Below are 15,365 nucleotides of genomic sequence, written 5' to 3'. Positions count from 1 at the left end.
AGTTGGATACCCCCTTGTAAACGGGGAGGGCTGTCAGCTTCTTGCTGGAGTGCCTTTGCCCTTGTCTGTGCTGTGTTTTTGCCATGCAATGAAAACTATCCCAGCGGGCCAGTAAACCCAAATTTCTCTACTCACCCGGAGGAGAGGAGCCGGGCCGGGAGATGCTGCATGACCAGGTTTTCATGGGCTTTAATTCCTTTGAAGCAAGAGGGGAGAGAAGGGGTGAAGCGTGAACCAGCCTTGCGGGATGGTCGTGGTTTGGAGGGTGGCTGCCGCTGGATCCCTTGGGTCCTGCAGTGGGATGGGTGGTGGGGTGTCCCCCACCCCCCAGAGCCTGGGGTCTCTCCCTGAGCTGAAATAATGGTAGCGATAAAAATGGCATGAACCAGACCCCTGCTCCCTTCTGTGACTTCTCTCTTGCAAATATGAGACCTGCCCCGCTAACAGGACCACCGGCCCCGGGGGGTGATGCCGGTTGCGAGCCCCATTGCTGCTGCTGCAGGATGCTCTGGCTCACCTGCAGGGTGCAGAGCGACGGGAGGGATAAGCTACCATGGGAGCCTGAATCCGCACCCTAAATCAGGGGTAACACCATGAAAGTGGCCACGGCTTACACTAATAAGGGGAGAAGTCAGGCTGAAAGCTTTTTCCTTGGGGGTCTTCATCCAGACTCAGCCAGCCATGACTTTTCTGAGCCGAAGCACAGCAGGAGCGGAGTCAGGATTGCCATTAGTAAGGGTGTGATGATTTGGAGCAGATGATGGACAGCTACTGGCACCGAGCACCCGTCCTTCAGGCTGCCTTTTCTTTCAGAGGGAAGTTGATGATGGCCCCGATGGCTTGCAGGGCAGCTCCCGTCACGCCAGTAAAAAAAAATCTGTTGCTGAAATGTCAAGTGGCCCCAGCAGCTGGAGCTCGCCCCTGCCCCAAATTTCAGCAGCAGCTGGGGAGGGCGAAGTGGCTCCGCGGAGCCTTTTTCCCTTGGTGTCCAAGCATGTGACAGCTCGGGCATAAGGACCTGTTTATTGCAGCTCAGGATCCCGTGCAAAAGGACCCGAAGGTTTCCGGGGTGCTGCAGGGCATGCGGCACTGTGAGCGGAAGCGCGGCCCCATGGTTTTTGGCTGCCACCGTGGGCTTGGGTGCCATGTGTGAGAGGTACCAGGGCTGGCTCCGAGCATCCTTTCGGTGCTCACGTGTGTCCCTGGCTCACCCGGGGAAACGTGAGTGCAAACAAGATGGGATTGCTCCCTGCAAATGGGAGCCCCCCCCACAAAGTCTGGGGGCAGCTGGAAAAATAATGACATTAGTGGAAGGTGTAAAATGCCCCAAGAAGCTCAACAAGGGTAGGGGGTGACGGACACCGGCCGATGCCATGGGATGCCATTGGGATGGACTGTGGGGCTGTGCCAAAACAGCGCTGGGTCCTGCGTGCCGCAAACCTCACCCGTGTGTCCTCTGTGGCACAGTGCGTGGAAAAAGGGTTCAGAAAGTGCTGCCCTCCCTGCAGCCCCAGCCTGGGAGGTGCCGGGCAGATCACTGTCGAGGCGGGTGAGCCCCGTGTCTTTTTTTTTTTTCTAAGCAGGAGAGGAAAAGGGTCAGATGTCTTCACCTCTCCGTCATGCGATAGGAAAGTATTGTTTACGAAGCAGCCGAGTCAAACGTGCCCTCCGCTCTGCCTGGAAACGCTGAGTGAGTGAAATTACACAAAAACGACACCGAGATCAGCCTCTCCGATAAGCCCGAGGGCCGCTTTTGGGTGAGGGGAGGACAGAAACTGTGAAGAAAAGGAGGGAGATGTGCTAACCGCTCTCCCTTGCCGCACCGTGCCGTGCTGGCATCGCCGTGCCGTCCTGCCGTGGCTGGGTGAGTTATCCTTGTCTTTCACCTCCTGGCTCTGCTGACCTCATGCTATATGGGGTGGATCTTTATTTGTTCTGGGTTTGCTGATTTTTTAAATTTCTTTCCCATAATTGATTGTTCGATGCAAAGTGGTTAAATTGGGGAAGCGGGGAGGTGGAACGAGCTGATGCCTGTGCTGGGGTAGCAGGATGGGGTTTGGGAGCAGCCCCAAGGACCTCCACTGTGTCTCAGGGACCTGGCAGCTCCTCCAAGCACCCACCACCCCAGGGACTTTCGGCCGCTGCTGGCATCACTGGGACCATGTGCCTGATCCAGCCACCCCGGGTGCTGTGTGTAAAGGCTCAGCACCCGCGAGCTGGGCAGGTTTTGCTGGCCTTTTTTTGCATCCAGGCAAAGCCTTGCACAAAGGAGGAAACTTGTTTTAAAAATTATTTCTGATGCAGAAAAAAAGGCAAGAAAGAGTAAATACCTGTTCTTCAGAGTTCCTCTCTCCTCATGCATCCCCAGCGTCTTCCCTTGTTAATACGCTGTGATATTTTTGTTTCATTGGCTTGTAATGCAGGGGAAGATAGGAAGGGCAGAGGAGAGGGATGCAATAAGGAGGAGGTCTCTGAAAATATTAAGATTGTGGTATTTGCGCTGTTCCCTGGCGCATTTAGACCTGCAGGGAAGGGGAGTTTCTTCTTTCCGCACTTCTCCCTGGCCGTCCCTGCCCACGCTGCCGCTCAGACCTGAGCAAAGCGCTCGCCTCTGCTGATCACCCCCTTCTCCTGCTGCACCCCCCGGGGCTGTCAGGCCTTTTCTTAAAGATGCTTTCAATCATGTAACCTTCCCTAGACAAGAAACCCATCTGCCTGCAAAGGTGGTGCAAGGAGTTTTTTCCTTATTGATGTCTTACTGAGTGGAAAAAAAAACCCCAACAAACCCATCTTGCAGACTGTCTAGTCTTGAGGCCAGGAAACGGGAATGACCAGTGCGGTCCCCGGCCATCACGTGGGCTGTCGCTGGGATTGTTCCCGTGCCTTCTTCCTCCGGGCTTTGCATGGTTTTAAATAATTCCAGCGCGACGGAGTTTCCTCCGCTTCCCTGATGAGATCATTCCCAGCCTAATAAATCTCGTGGCCAGGAAGTTCCACCTGAGGTTCAGTTTAATTTTTCCCCTACTTAAAACCATCCTATCGCTCATCCCAGTAAAGGAAAAATGTGTTTGGGTTGTGGCTGTGAAGGTGGTGGACCTCTGCCAGTTTACACCCAGGGAAGGATCCGACCGCCTCTTTGTATTTAATTTCATTATTTGGATAGTTATAAAACTACCAGCTGGTTTTCGTGTGCATCCTAACACAGCCAGGCTCACAGGAGGCAGCATCCCTGGATTTTGGGTTGCGGAGGCACGGCTGGGCGGTGAAGGGGGGGGTCCCAGCAAAGCCCTCGTGCTGGGGGGTTGGTGTGGGTGGGAAGCGGCCGAGTAATCCTTTGTGCCAAGACAGGAAAGGGTTTTGCGGTGATGTGTTCCTCTGCCATCTCATAAGAAACCAGAGCAAGGTGATAAAAACCCCCTCAGAAGCACTGTGAAACCAGAGTTAGCAGTAACCTGGAAATTGTTAGTGAGAGGGGGCACTAGGAGGCTGGGACGTGGCCCAGTTAAAACGTGTGCCAGGCTGGATCAAATGGACCCGCGTACCCACAGGGACTACGTTGCGCTTGTCTCATCATTATCACGGGAGGCTTTGTTTTCCCATTCCCACCCGGAGCATCCCACGTGGCCGGGCTCCATCACCGCCTCCTCGGGTCCGGCCGGTCCCTCTGACCTGGGAGGTGGCAGGGGCAGGACGCAAGCCTCGAGGGGGTGAGTTGGATTTTGGCAAGTGGGATTATTCCTCAAGCTTTAGAAAAGCAGGAGCTGAGTCTCTGAGGACAGAGTTGGCCTCTGAGGACTCGATCTGCTGTAGCTTAGTGCTTGCACAAGCCATCGGCCAGTGCCCTGAGACAACCTACTCCCAAAAGAGCTGGGATCTCCTGGTGTACACAGGCGATGGAGGACATGTAGCCATCCTGTTAAGCAACCCAGATCCTCTTCCTGCCCCTGCCACAGCCTGAGAATTCATCTTTTTCTCCCTGTCTTGCAAATGTTCGCTTAAGTTTTGAATAGCAGGATTGATTCGATTTCCCCCTGAACCTCTCTGCTGGCATGCATCAGAGAGATATGCATTTCATTAGCAGTCCTGGGTATGGCCTGGAGGCCTTTGAAGAAGGCAGGTTGGGGTTTTTTGGATAGAATTAGTAAATGCTATGCTAGCTGGTTGTAATTGCTTTAGGGTTAAATCTTCCAAGTGCAGTGTGGTAATAGGAGACCTGCATTGCTGCTTTTCATCTTAGTAGATGGAGAATTGATGCTTCCCCCACCAAAGAGCCGTAATGTGGCAGTGCTGAGGCTGTGGCTGTATGAACTCTTCCGAGGGTCAAGGGGGGAGATATCCCCCCATGGGGGGCACAAGGATGGGGGTCCTACGCCTGGTTGAGGAGGGGACAGAGGAGACCTGGGTGGAAGATGGGGTGCTCGGGGTGGCACATGCAGAGGGGTGACCCCCTGCTCCTTCCTGCGCCGGCCGTTCCTGGGAGTTTCCGTGATGCTGTTGCTCTCACCATAGTGTCACCGCTTTGCTCTGACCCCGTAGTGATGTTTCCGGAGGCCATTATCCTTCGAGGGGAGAGAAATTGCCGTCAGCAAACTGACGGTGAATGGAGGTTGGACAAAGACCAGTCTGTTTTGTGTGGACAGTGGGAAATCCCAGCTCCTGCTGATGCCAGAGCTTTTCCCATAGGACCCCCAAGTCTTGCCAGGATGGAGAGGGGCAGTTGGGGTCTGGGGGTCTCTCTGGGATGGTGAAGTAGCCATCAGCTACTGCTGGGCAGGACGTGCCTGGCCAGCTCATGTGGGCATCGTCCTGCCCGTGGCAGGTCTTAACTGCTGCCCAGTTCTGCGCTTGCTGGGTGTTTACTGCTGCCCCTCTGCCCTCTGGGGCATTACCCTCCCAAAATCCTCCCCCCCCCCCCCCTGCCAAAGATCTCCCTTCTTGGCGTTGATTTTGCAGCTTTTCCGGCAACCTGAGCTCTCAACAGCCTTCTGGGCAGATGGAGGTTGTGGCTTTCCGTGGGAGCGCCGCTGACAGGTAAGATGTTGAAAACGCGGCATTTGAGGATGCGTAAAGCGTTGGCTCGTGCTCCCCTAAATGCAGAGTGTTTCCGTTGCTGCAGCACCCTGGTTTGTGGGGTAGCACAGGTGGGTGCGCGCCTGTGACGCAGCCTCGTGGGGGAACACGTGTCCCGTAAGCACCGCTACTCCGAGCGGCTGCTGTCCGTCAGGGACACGTGGAGCCGTGGCTCTCACGTGGTGACAGCATTTCTCGGACTGAATACGTTCGGCATCCGGATGCCTTCTGGGTTAAAAAATCTGCTTTTTCAGAAGCAGTAAACCCTGAGGTCTTACAATTTCTGCCCCGTTTCACCTACAGCTTGTAGCCAATGTGCTGGTGGTCCCCCTCCATCCGTGGCTGGGGGTGGCAGAGCCCACATCCCCCGTGGCCACCTGCTTTCACCTTCCCAGGGAATAACCCACCATCACGGGATGCTCTGCATCCCTGGGGAGGGATAGCAGCCCAGTGAACTTCCCCCAGCCGAGGCCATTTGCCTCGGCCATCCCTGGCCATCCTTGCCCAGGCACGGCAGAGGAAGCCATCCATTCTTTTATGTGCGAAGGCACGCCGGGTGGAAACGCTTGGAAACGGCCCCAAAAGGACATTCCAAGTCTGGCAGGAAAGCGGCCCGCTTGTCTGGCAGGAGATGGGCTATTGTCTGTCCCGGTGGCCGGCCGGGATTCCTCAGGCCCTTCTTGGAAGAAGAAAACGTCCGTGTGTGTCTTATTTTTTCCTCTGCCCTCTCTCCGGAGGGGATGCCGGGAGCTGTGAATGCTGCACGTGGCTGGTGTGTGCACGGCAGTGGTGTCGTGCCACCTTGGCTCTCGTTGGCGCTGCTGTGTTTGCTCATATGGTGTTTTCCCCCCTGTTTTGCCCTGTGTGTCTCTCCATTGGTTGCCTGGGCCGTGGTGGCAGGATGTGGCCACAGGGCGAGTGGCTGCGTGCTGCTTGGGATGGGTGGGTTTGTTTTGGGATGACTGGGTACCACGCTGGGCTCCTGAAGGGAAAAGTCTGCTGTAACCCGTGAACTGATAGCTTTCTGCTGTAACTGGGGAGAGAGAGGAAAACAAAAACCCCAAGACCTTCTCCTGCTGGCCAGTCAACCTGATGGGCAGATGGGGGCAATGTCAGCCCAAAAATCTGGGCAGCCCAGCTCCTCCAGCCAACTGCTCTCCCTGAGTCCCCTTCTGCGAAAACCCTTTGCTGTCCCCTGGGGTGGGATCAGCCCCGAGTTGAGGGGCAGGATTAGCCCCGAGGCAGGCGTGCTGTGGCGCTGGGTAGGCGTGTGGGACAATTGCCACATTGGCATCCTCTCCCGGGACCGGAGAAGGTGGCCGTGCCACAGGTGCCGCTGCCCCGAGCTGAGCAGCGCTGCGGCTGTTCCTCGCACCCCGGCAGTGCAGGAGACTTTGTGTGTTTGTGGCTTTTTGGCCTCCTGCACCCTCTGGTATTTTTGCAAAGAGCTTGAGTTTCACGTAACCTCAGTGCCTGCTTCGTCCCTGCCTGAGCCACGGGCAGACACCCCCTCACCACCACCACCTTCGGGCAGTCTTGCCTGCCAGCCTCCCCCTCCAGCCCCCTCAGAACCCTTTTCTTAGGACTGCAGGCAGGATCTGCTGCAGGGAAAAAGCCTGATCCAGCCGCCACCACACCTTTGCCAGGCAGCTTTTTGGCTTTTCTTCTCCTTGCTGCTTTGTGCTGGTGGGGAGATGCCCGCAGCCCCCTTTTCTGGAAAGCCAGAGCCTACAGAAGTGACCAAGAAGGGGTTCTGGGTGCCGGGGGGGGGGGGGCGGGGGGTCTCGCCGGTGCTCCCCGAGCTGCTGCGGTGCCAGGCAGGGTGGGGGCTTGCTGGCGCCTTGGCCCCCCTGGCTTTTCGAGCTGTTCTGCTGCAACACAAACGGGGCAGATAGGATCAGCTGGCAGGCAGGAAGGGTGGCACGGCCACGGGGAGAATTGCAGGACGTGCCGTTCGGGGGTAGGAATGGAGAAAAGAAAAGCTGTCGCCATCCCGAAAACCTCAGCGCTTGGACTGGCTGGGCTGGAGTTTGGAGGCAAGGTGAGCACATTGATGCCTGCACAGTATGGGCATTTTAGGGCTTCAGTGCTTGTGAGATGAGCCCCCCTCATGCTCCCCAAAATGCTGTGCCGGGGGGAAGCAGCCCCATGGATCTCTGGTCCCTCACCGAGGACTCGTGGCTCCTCAATGGGTCCGGTTTGGTCCTCCAGGCTGGCGCTTCACATCCCAATGCCATTCCCTCCCTTCCCCTCCGCAATGCATTAAATGGGAAACATTAAAGGCGAAGATCTGTTACACTCCCCGTGCCAAGGCAATTGTTCCCATCCCTATTGTCTGCCACAGGCAGCCCCGGAGCCCAGCACCTGAGCCCGCAGCACAGGGCTGCCGCGGGAACCAGCCCTGTAACAAGATAACAGCGCCGTTTTCTCCTTTTTCTTCTCTCTTTTTTTTTTTTTTTTTTGTTTGGCAAACCGTATAATAAATCCACAATGAGGCCCCTTTCAAACAGACCCCTATTAAAGTACCGGCCCCATTTTAAGAGTAAACTTCCAGTGGCACCGGGAGGTTATGTACAATGGAAATGTGACCTGCAGGAGGAGCGGGACGTTGCTTTTGTACGTGTCTCAAACCGAAGGCATCGCTCTGTGCTGCAGTGTTGCTGCTGCTGCCCCATTGCCTGGGCACCTGGGCAGCCCAGGGCTGGGCAGCATCTCGGCCGCAGGGAGGGAGGGCAGACCTGTGGCAGGGATGCACCGAGCAGGGGGGGGTTTTGCCTTTAAAAATCCAAAAAGGCTGGAAGGAGGGAGCGGCTCTGCACCCACACCTGCAGGTCCAGAGTTAGGAAAGCACGCAGGGCAAGGTGCTGCAGCCGCCGTGCATTCGTGCCTCAGTTTCCCCACCTGTAGCACATGGAAAACACGGGCTCTGCGGCAGCCTCGCAGGGCAAATCCTCCGCAGGTCGTTGGAGCCGGCCGAGCCGTGGGCACGGCTTCCCGCTGGCTGCCTGCCACTGCCACGCTGCTGCCAAGCGTGTCCGGTTCCTCCCCGGCCGAGGCGTGTCGAAGGCAGGCGATGGGTTTTCGGGCAGGCGCTGGCCGTACCCGGGTCGCCCTCCTTGCCACCGGGCTGGCCAAGGTGAGCCGGGGGCAGGAAGGGGCGACACGGGCGGTACCGCAGGATGCGGCAGATACCGGGTGATGCCGACGCCAGGAGGAAACCCGCCGGCCCAGCGAGCGCGATGGTTTGTTCAGCGGAGGGCAAGGGAACTGAGATTAAAAAAAGCCCCGCTAAGATCAGAAAGGCTGGCACGCACAGTGCCCTATTGTGGAGCTGTCACACTTCCCTTTACTTTATTGCTTTTGTCCAACACCCTATTGTTCCACTTCCTTTTGTCCCCTATTCACAGCCCTGGCTTTTCATTACCCAGCCGGCCTTGTTGTTTTCGTTTCTTTTGTTTGAAGTTCCTGAGAGGAAGGTTTTATTTTCAGCGGTTTGATTAATTCGCAGCTTGAGCTGGGCTTTGTTTGTTATGTAATTGCTGCCCCGAGTCGGGCAGCCCGGCTCGGCCCCCCCCTCCGCCAGCTTGCACCCCCAGCCCTGATTTAGGGGGGTCCTGATGAGCTATCGAGGTGTGGGGAGGCAAGAGGGAGAAGATCCGGGGGGTCCCGGTTGTGGGGTGCCAGAGCCCAGGCAGGATGCTCTCCCCATCCCACCACAGCCCCTTCCCACCTTGGCAGCCCCTGTGGTCCTGGAACCCGGAGCTTGGCTCCTGGCAGCAGCCGGTGTAAATCCCTTCCTTAACGGCCTCCTTTTCCCATTATTCCTTCTTGAAAGGCGAGATTTGGGAGGGTAATACTTGTTCCCATTCTTGCTGTGCAGCGTAAGGGTTGGTGGCCCCGAGAAGGCAAATCCCTACGAGCACGGGGGCAGGTGGGCACTGCCCCTTACACACAGCTGATCCCTTCGCAGCAAAGGCACAGTGAGCTCCCGGTGAGCTCCCGGCGTGCCCGACACTCGCCTGGGGATACGGCCCCTGCAGCCCTGGTACTGCTGGAGGCTGCAGCAGAGCTGGGGCTTTGCAGGGGACGTGGCTGTGACGTGTTGTTTAGGGCAGATCCCATTGAAAATACCAGCTCTGGCTGTGCTTGGGGTCCCCTGGGGTTATACAGCTCATCCCCCATAACAGCTCACGGTCGCTTCTGCAGTGCCCGGCCGAGCGGCTGGCAGCACCAGAAGTTGGACCGGCAACCACAGCCATACTGGTGAAGTTGGGGAGAGCCATTCCCCGGGGTCGGCCCCTTGCCCTGGCTGGGGCTTGGCCGGTCCCAGCTCCAAGCTGTGCCGGGGACTCCCGGAGGAGCAATTCTGGTGGCTGTCCCAGCCATTGTTCGGCAGGGCCAGGATTTCCATTTCCCGTCGGAGCGGGAAACCTGCCTGCTGCCCTGCCGGCTTTCTAGGCACGGCTCCTGGGGTGGTGCAGGGGGGTGCAGCTTATGAGCCAAGAGCCGGGAACCCCTGGGGTGCTGGCTCGGGTCCGGCATGGGTCTCTGTTGCGGTGAGCCTGGGGTTGCTCTCTGCCAGGCTGCTGGATGAAACGCGAAGGCAGGTGCTCATATTGGCCCTAAATCTTATGCCTCTAGGTCGCTTTCTTTAGGGTTTTGCTTTGTTGCTCCATTCCCTTCACAGCCCAAAGCGTGAAGGGCTTGTTTCCCTGGGGGCTACTGGCTGTTGAGCCCCAAGTCTGTAAAAACCTGAGCTCAGGAAGCCAGGAACAAGAGCTCAGCTTCTCCAAGCCATGGCAAAAAGCAAGACCATTATGCCTGAAAACCCAGCAGCACAGGGCACCCCAGTATAAGGCCAGGCTGGGAAATGGGGTGCCCATAGCAGGGGGGTGTCCCATGGCTCTGCTGACAGCCCTGCCACCCCATAGGATGTCCATGAGGAGCCCCGTTTCTCCCCACCTGGAGCTCGATGGAGCGGGCAGCATGGTGAACTGCACCATCAAGACGGAGGAGAAGAAGGAAGGCAGCTATGAGTCCCCACCAGGGGCTGCCCCCAGCACCGAACCCCGTCCCAACGACCCGCCGGGACCACCGCCGAGGGAAGGCACCGACCCCCAGGCCCTGCCGCAGGTGGGTCCCATGGCTGTGACAAACATGGGTCCTGCCAGGCTGGCAGCGCGTTGTGGCCAGCCCCGCTCTGGACCTGGGCTCCATCCCCTGGCAAAGGAGTGGTGGTTGTTTGCCCGGGTGGTTATTCCTCATCCCAAGGAAATTAAGCTGAAACCTGAAGCTCCCCATAGGTTTTCTGGCCGTTGTTGATGCTCTCAGGTCAGCCCTGAGATTTGAGGGCTTCGCTTTCGGCGTTGGAGCCCCCTACGGTCACCTCCAGACATGCTCCGTCCCTTCAGCCTCCCCTTTTAATTGCTCTTGGGTTTTCTCTCCCCCTGACCAGCAGCCTCAGCCCTCCCGCTCCCTGCACTGCTGCCCCATGGGGACGGGGCTCAGAGGGGCTGGGCAGTCTAAATAAATAATAGAAACCTCCAGCAAACAAATCTTTGTGGCATGAAGAGCAGAGATGCTCTCAAGCCGGGCTGGGGGGAATGTGCCTGGCAGAGTGTGGTCCAGCAGTCAGCTGGGCAGGGCCGGCTCCAAGCATCCCACTGACCCAGCACCTCCTGCCCAGAGACCTGGGGACATCTCCGTCTGTGGGAGTGGGTGCCGAGTAACGTGTGTGTCTCAGGAGTCCCACTCGCCTGCGGGCGACGCGCTGGAGCCCAGGCGCTCTGCCTTTGAGCCAGCTGTCAGCGGCCAGGAGAAGCTGGACTTCAACAGGAATTTGAAGGAGGGTAAGAAAGTCTCTTGGGACCCCCCCTCCTGCTGCCTTCGGGCCCCTCGGTATTTTTCCAAAGCTGCGGGATGGGATGAGCCATCCCGTGCCATGGTGCAGAGCCTCAGGCTGTGCTCACCTGGCTGTCCTCTCCCTCTCCCTGCTCTGCCAACCCCGGTCCCTGCCGGCGTGGACAGTGATGCCAACCATTGAGAAGTTACTGTCTAGTGACTGGAAGGAGCGGCTGCTGGGCCGAACAACTGCTGAGTCCAAGGAAGTGAAAGGTGAGGTCTCCCCCCAACAGCCACCCACCTCCACCGTCCTCTATCCCACACCCTGTGCCTGGGCAGCCTGGGCTGGAAACACGGCGTTTCCCACCTTAGCAGGAGGGGAGGTGTGCCTGCAAGCGTGTGTATTTAGTAGGGATTTGTACTTTTTTATCCAAAACATTAATTTGATTTTTTGGGGGGTGAGCATCCCTGATGAAAGCTTGCCTCTGACTGCAGACGGGATGGTTCAGCACATGGGGACCTTTATGCTCCCCACGCATTACCCATTCCCTGGCCGTGCATCACCCACCAGCACCCAATGGTGGTGGTGATGCTGTTCATCCTCCCCAAGCCCCTGACTCGCAGCCGCTTGGTTTCTTCCAGGAACCCAGGAGAGCCTGGCAGAGAAGGAGCTCCAGTTACTTGTCATGATCAACCAGCTGTCCACGCTGCGGGACCAGCTCCTGACGGCCCACTCGGAGCAGAAGAACATGGCCGCGATGCTCTTCGAGAAGCAGCAGCAGCAGATGGAGCTGGCGCGGCAGCAGCAAGAGCAGGTGGGCTCGGGTCCCCGTGGGCAGCCTGCTCGGGGGAAGCGTTTGCCAGGGACCATCCATCCCTTTGGGGATCCCTTTGGGTTCTGCTGGCCACGGGTGCAGGACCAGGACAGGGTCCCCCTGGGAGTGCTGGGGAGGTGGCTTTGGCGTCGGGGGCAGCGGGACTTCTCTGTCTGCCCAGAGACCCTCCCATTTTCTATGCCCATCCCAAAGACTCCCTGTCTCGCTCCCTGGTGCTGGGAGGATGAGGGGCAAAGGTGGGAATTGCACTCCTTAAAATAATTAAACCACACTGGGTCCTTCCTGACTGTGCTCTCTTTGCTCTTTGAACATGTATTTTTTCCTCTCCGGTGGCCCATACGGTGCTAAGGGCAGGGGTGACACCCCCTGGCATACCCCAGGGTGGGGGTGACACCGTCCCTCCCAGCGTTTTTCTCTCCCTGTGCCCCTTGAGGAGGCTCAGGGGCAGCTCAGCCACCCCTGCCTGCCCTCCCCACGGCCCTCGGGACCCTCTGCAGCCCCCTTGTCTCCATTTTGCCGGTGTTGGGCAGCTCGTGACAGGCCACAGCCCTGCCGGGGCCAGCTCGGCGCTGCCATTGATGCCGCTGAGCCCTGCTGTCTCCCTCCTGCCAGATCGCCAAGCAGCAGCAGCAGCTCATCCAGCAGCAGCACAAAATCAACCTGCTGCAGCAACAGATCCAGGTAAAGGCGGGGGACGTCTCCCCGTGTCCCCCTTCCCATGCTGGGTGATTGCAGCCCCCTCATGTGCCGGGCTTGTGTCCCCTCCCAGGACTAGGCAAGGGGATGGCACCTGCCTGCAGTGTCTCGCAGTGGTTATCTCGTCTCTCTGCTTCTCTCCCCCTCTTCCCTCCAGCAGGTGAACATGCCCTACGTCATGATTCCCGCCTTCACCCCCAGCCACCAGCCTCTCCCCGTCACTCCCGACTCCCAGTTAGCGCTGCCCATCCAGCCCATCCCCTGCAAACCAGGTGAGCGGGGTGTCCCGGGACTGCCCCAGCCCTGCAGGGTGGCCTTGTCCCCCAACCCCTCTCCCTCTGCTCCCCGCAGTGGATTACCCGGTGCAGCTGCTGCACAGCCCCCCTCCGCCCACGCTGAAGAGACCCGCCGGCTCGGGCCACCTCCAGATGCAGGTACAGCCCCAAAGCATCTCCATCCCCCAGGCTGGGGTGCTGCAGGGGCTTGTGCTTCACCCCCCACCTCCCCTCCGCCGCAGGAGACCTCGCAGCCGCTGAACCTGACAGCCAAACCCAAAGGTTCCGACCTCCCCAGTGCCTCCAGCTCACCCAGTTTGAAGATGAGCAGCTGCCAGTCCCTCACGCCAAGTCACGGGGCCACCAGGGACCTGCAGACCAGCCCATCCAACCTGCCTCTGGGTGGGTTCCCAAGTGCCTTCACCGATGGGTGGTCCCATGCCCTTCACTGGCCACCTCGAGAGATGGGGGACATCTCTTCTCCCTGGGGTCCCTCCTCCCTGGGGTGGCCTGGGTGGGCACCTACCGCTCTGTGCCACCCCCTTGGGGCACACAGTTGTGATTGCTGGGGTGGGATGGGGTGTTGCAGGGTGTCGGAGGAGTGGGCACTGGTGCTGATGGGTGTCCGTGCTGGTGTCCTGCCAGGGTTCCTGGGCGAAGGCGATGCCATCACCAAAGCCATCCAGGATGCGCGGCAGCTGCTGCATGGCCACAGCGGAGCCATGGAGGGATCGCTGAGCAACCCCTACCGCAAGGTGAGGGATGCCTGCCGGGTGGTCACTGTCCCCCTTTCCGACCGCACTGTCAGCGGCCAGAGTCGATTCTCCGTCCGTGGGTGGGCTCCCTGGCTTGGAGCTGGTTCCTGACTCTCGCCTCTCCTGCAGGACCACGTCGGGATTGATTCTTCCCCGGTGAAGGAGCGGATGGAGGAGACCCCTGCCCACCGGCTGGACGAGGCTCTGTTGACCTGTGAGATGGATGGTAAGGATGGCCGAGCGCACTGCAGTGTGACGCCCCCCGGCTTGCTCCTTCCTCTGGCTCCTGACCTCGGCCGGGTTTCCCTCGCAGGCTCACGGCACTTCCCCGAGTCCAGGAACAACAACCACATCAAGCGGCCCATGAACGCTTTCATGGTGTGGGCGAAGGACGAGAGGAGGAAGATTTTGCAGGCCTTCCCGGACATGCACAACTCCAGCATCAGCAAGATCCTGGGTGAGTGCTGGGGATGGCAGTGGGGGGCTGGGGCAGGACCCCTACTCAGCATCCCCATGAGGGGAGACAAGCTCCATCCAGCTCCTTGCTCCACTCATCCTCAGCCACCCGTGTACGGGTGATGCCCACCGGGATGATGCTACCCCTGTTGTAGCATCACTCGTGGGTCTCATCCAGCCAGCGTCTCGTACCCCCCTGACAGCAGTGTCCTGCTGCGGCTCTCCATCACACCAGCCCTTCCCCGTGTCCATGTCACTATTAAAAGCGAGCGGTGTGGTCACCAGTGAGCCCGTCCGAAGGGCTGAGAGCGAGTGTGTGCTGGTGCCATGCAGCTGCACCATGGGTTACCTCCGACACTCGCACCCGCTCTGCCACAGACTCATTTTAGCAGCTCTGCTTGTTAAAGAAAAAAACCGAGACAACACCAAGCTTTTCCCTTTGAAGGAGCACATGGGCAGGATCTGCTCTGCTTAAGTCTCATGACCATGGGGGGCCTGGAGTGGCTGCTCTGTGGTGAGCTGCTTGCTGTCATGGTAGATGTCCATGGCTTTAAATAGCTGGTATGGTTCTGCCCAGGGAGCCAGAGCTACTCACTGCTTGAGGGGTGCAAATTTAGCAGATGGATGAGTGATCCAGAGCCAGTATGCACCCAGACCAGGGTTTGGTTCCTGTGTGCTCTCCTGCTCTTGGAAATGTGGGTCTGAGCTGGTGCAAGGGGCTGAGCATGTGGGGAAGGAGCCGGTGGAGGACACCTGGGCACCATGGGCAAGGGGCTTGCGTGCCTCAGTTTACCTGGGCCACCTGGCTCGTGGTGCAGGTGTGGGAGGTGGATCTCCCTGGGGGAGCTGGGCCATGCTAGCAGGTGAAGGACACCCAGGAAAGGGGCATGCGGGGACTCACAGGAGGATTTAGGTGATGGGGGGGTGTCTCTGGAGGTCCCCAGCCCAAAGCAGTGCCCAAAGCCCGGCTAACTCCATAGTCCCATCAGGGCTGTGTCCTTTTGACTGTTGAGCATCTCCAAGGATGTTGAGGATCTCCAAGCATCTCCAGCTTGTCCTTCTCTCTCCCAAACCGGATGCTGGTCCAGCTGCACCCTCCCAGGTGCTGAGCCAAGGGGATTAATCCCTTCTCTCTGCCAGCCTGGCCCCGAGCCTCTCTCCCAGCCCAGCGGCCTTTGTGCTGAGCCCTGCTTTGCCCTCCTGCCTGGGGTGCTGGCGGTGATGACAATAAAGGTCAGCCAGCGGGGGGACGTGAGTCACATGCCAGCACAGCCTATTTTAGCTGCAGCACCTGCTCGCCATACCTTGGAGAGGATCAAAAGCTGTGGCCCAAGGGGTGCCCTGGGAAGGTCAGGGCTGGGAACCTGTTCCCGGTGTGGCAGGAGGGCTGGCTGCCCTCTGCGGCACGGGGGTCCCATCGGGGGAGCCGCTCTCAC

General features: G+C 58.8%; 1 protein-coding gene across 1 annotated transcript in view; it reads left to right on the top strand.

The window, feature by feature from the left end:
• Window positions 1-10,002: 10,002 nt before the first annotated feature.
• Window positions 10,003-15,365, top strand: part of SOX13 (SRY (sex determining region Y)-box 13) — a 9,004-nt gene continuing 3,641 nt past the window's right edge. Inside the window, exons 1-11 of the mRNA XM_010579996.1 lie at window positions 10,003-10,203; window positions 10,814-10,919; window positions 11,098-11,184; window positions 11,554-11,726; window positions 12,360-12,428; window positions 12,604-12,715; window positions 12,795-12,877; window positions 12,961-13,120; window positions 13,364-13,473; window positions 13,603-13,699; window positions 13,787-13,930. Of these exons, the coding sequence (XP_010578298.1) occupies window positions 10,003-10,203; window positions 10,814-10,919; window positions 11,098-11,184; window positions 11,554-11,726; window positions 12,360-12,428; window positions 12,604-12,715; window positions 12,795-12,877; window positions 12,961-13,120; window positions 13,364-13,473; window positions 13,603-13,699; window positions 13,787-13,930 (1,342 nt within the window). The remainder of the gene's footprint in view (window positions 10,204-10,813; window positions 10,920-11,097; window positions 11,185-11,553; window positions 11,727-12,359; window positions 12,429-12,603; window positions 12,716-12,794; window positions 12,878-12,960; window positions 13,121-13,363; window positions 13,474-13,602; window positions 13,700-13,786; window positions 13,931-15,365) is intronic.

This window comes from Haliaeetus leucocephalus, unplaced genomic scaffold, assembly GCF_000737465.1.
Source record: "Haliaeetus leucocephalus isolate CR32 unplaced genomic scaffold, Haliaeetus_leucocephalus-4.0 Scaffold68, whole genome shotgun sequence".
Classification (NCBI taxonomy): Eukaryota; Metazoa; Chordata; class Aves; order Accipitriformes; family Accipitridae; genus Haliaeetus; species Haliaeetus leucocephalus.
The sequence above is the reverse complement of the archived record's forward strand: the minus strand, read 5'-3'. Positions and strand labels throughout refer to the sequence as shown.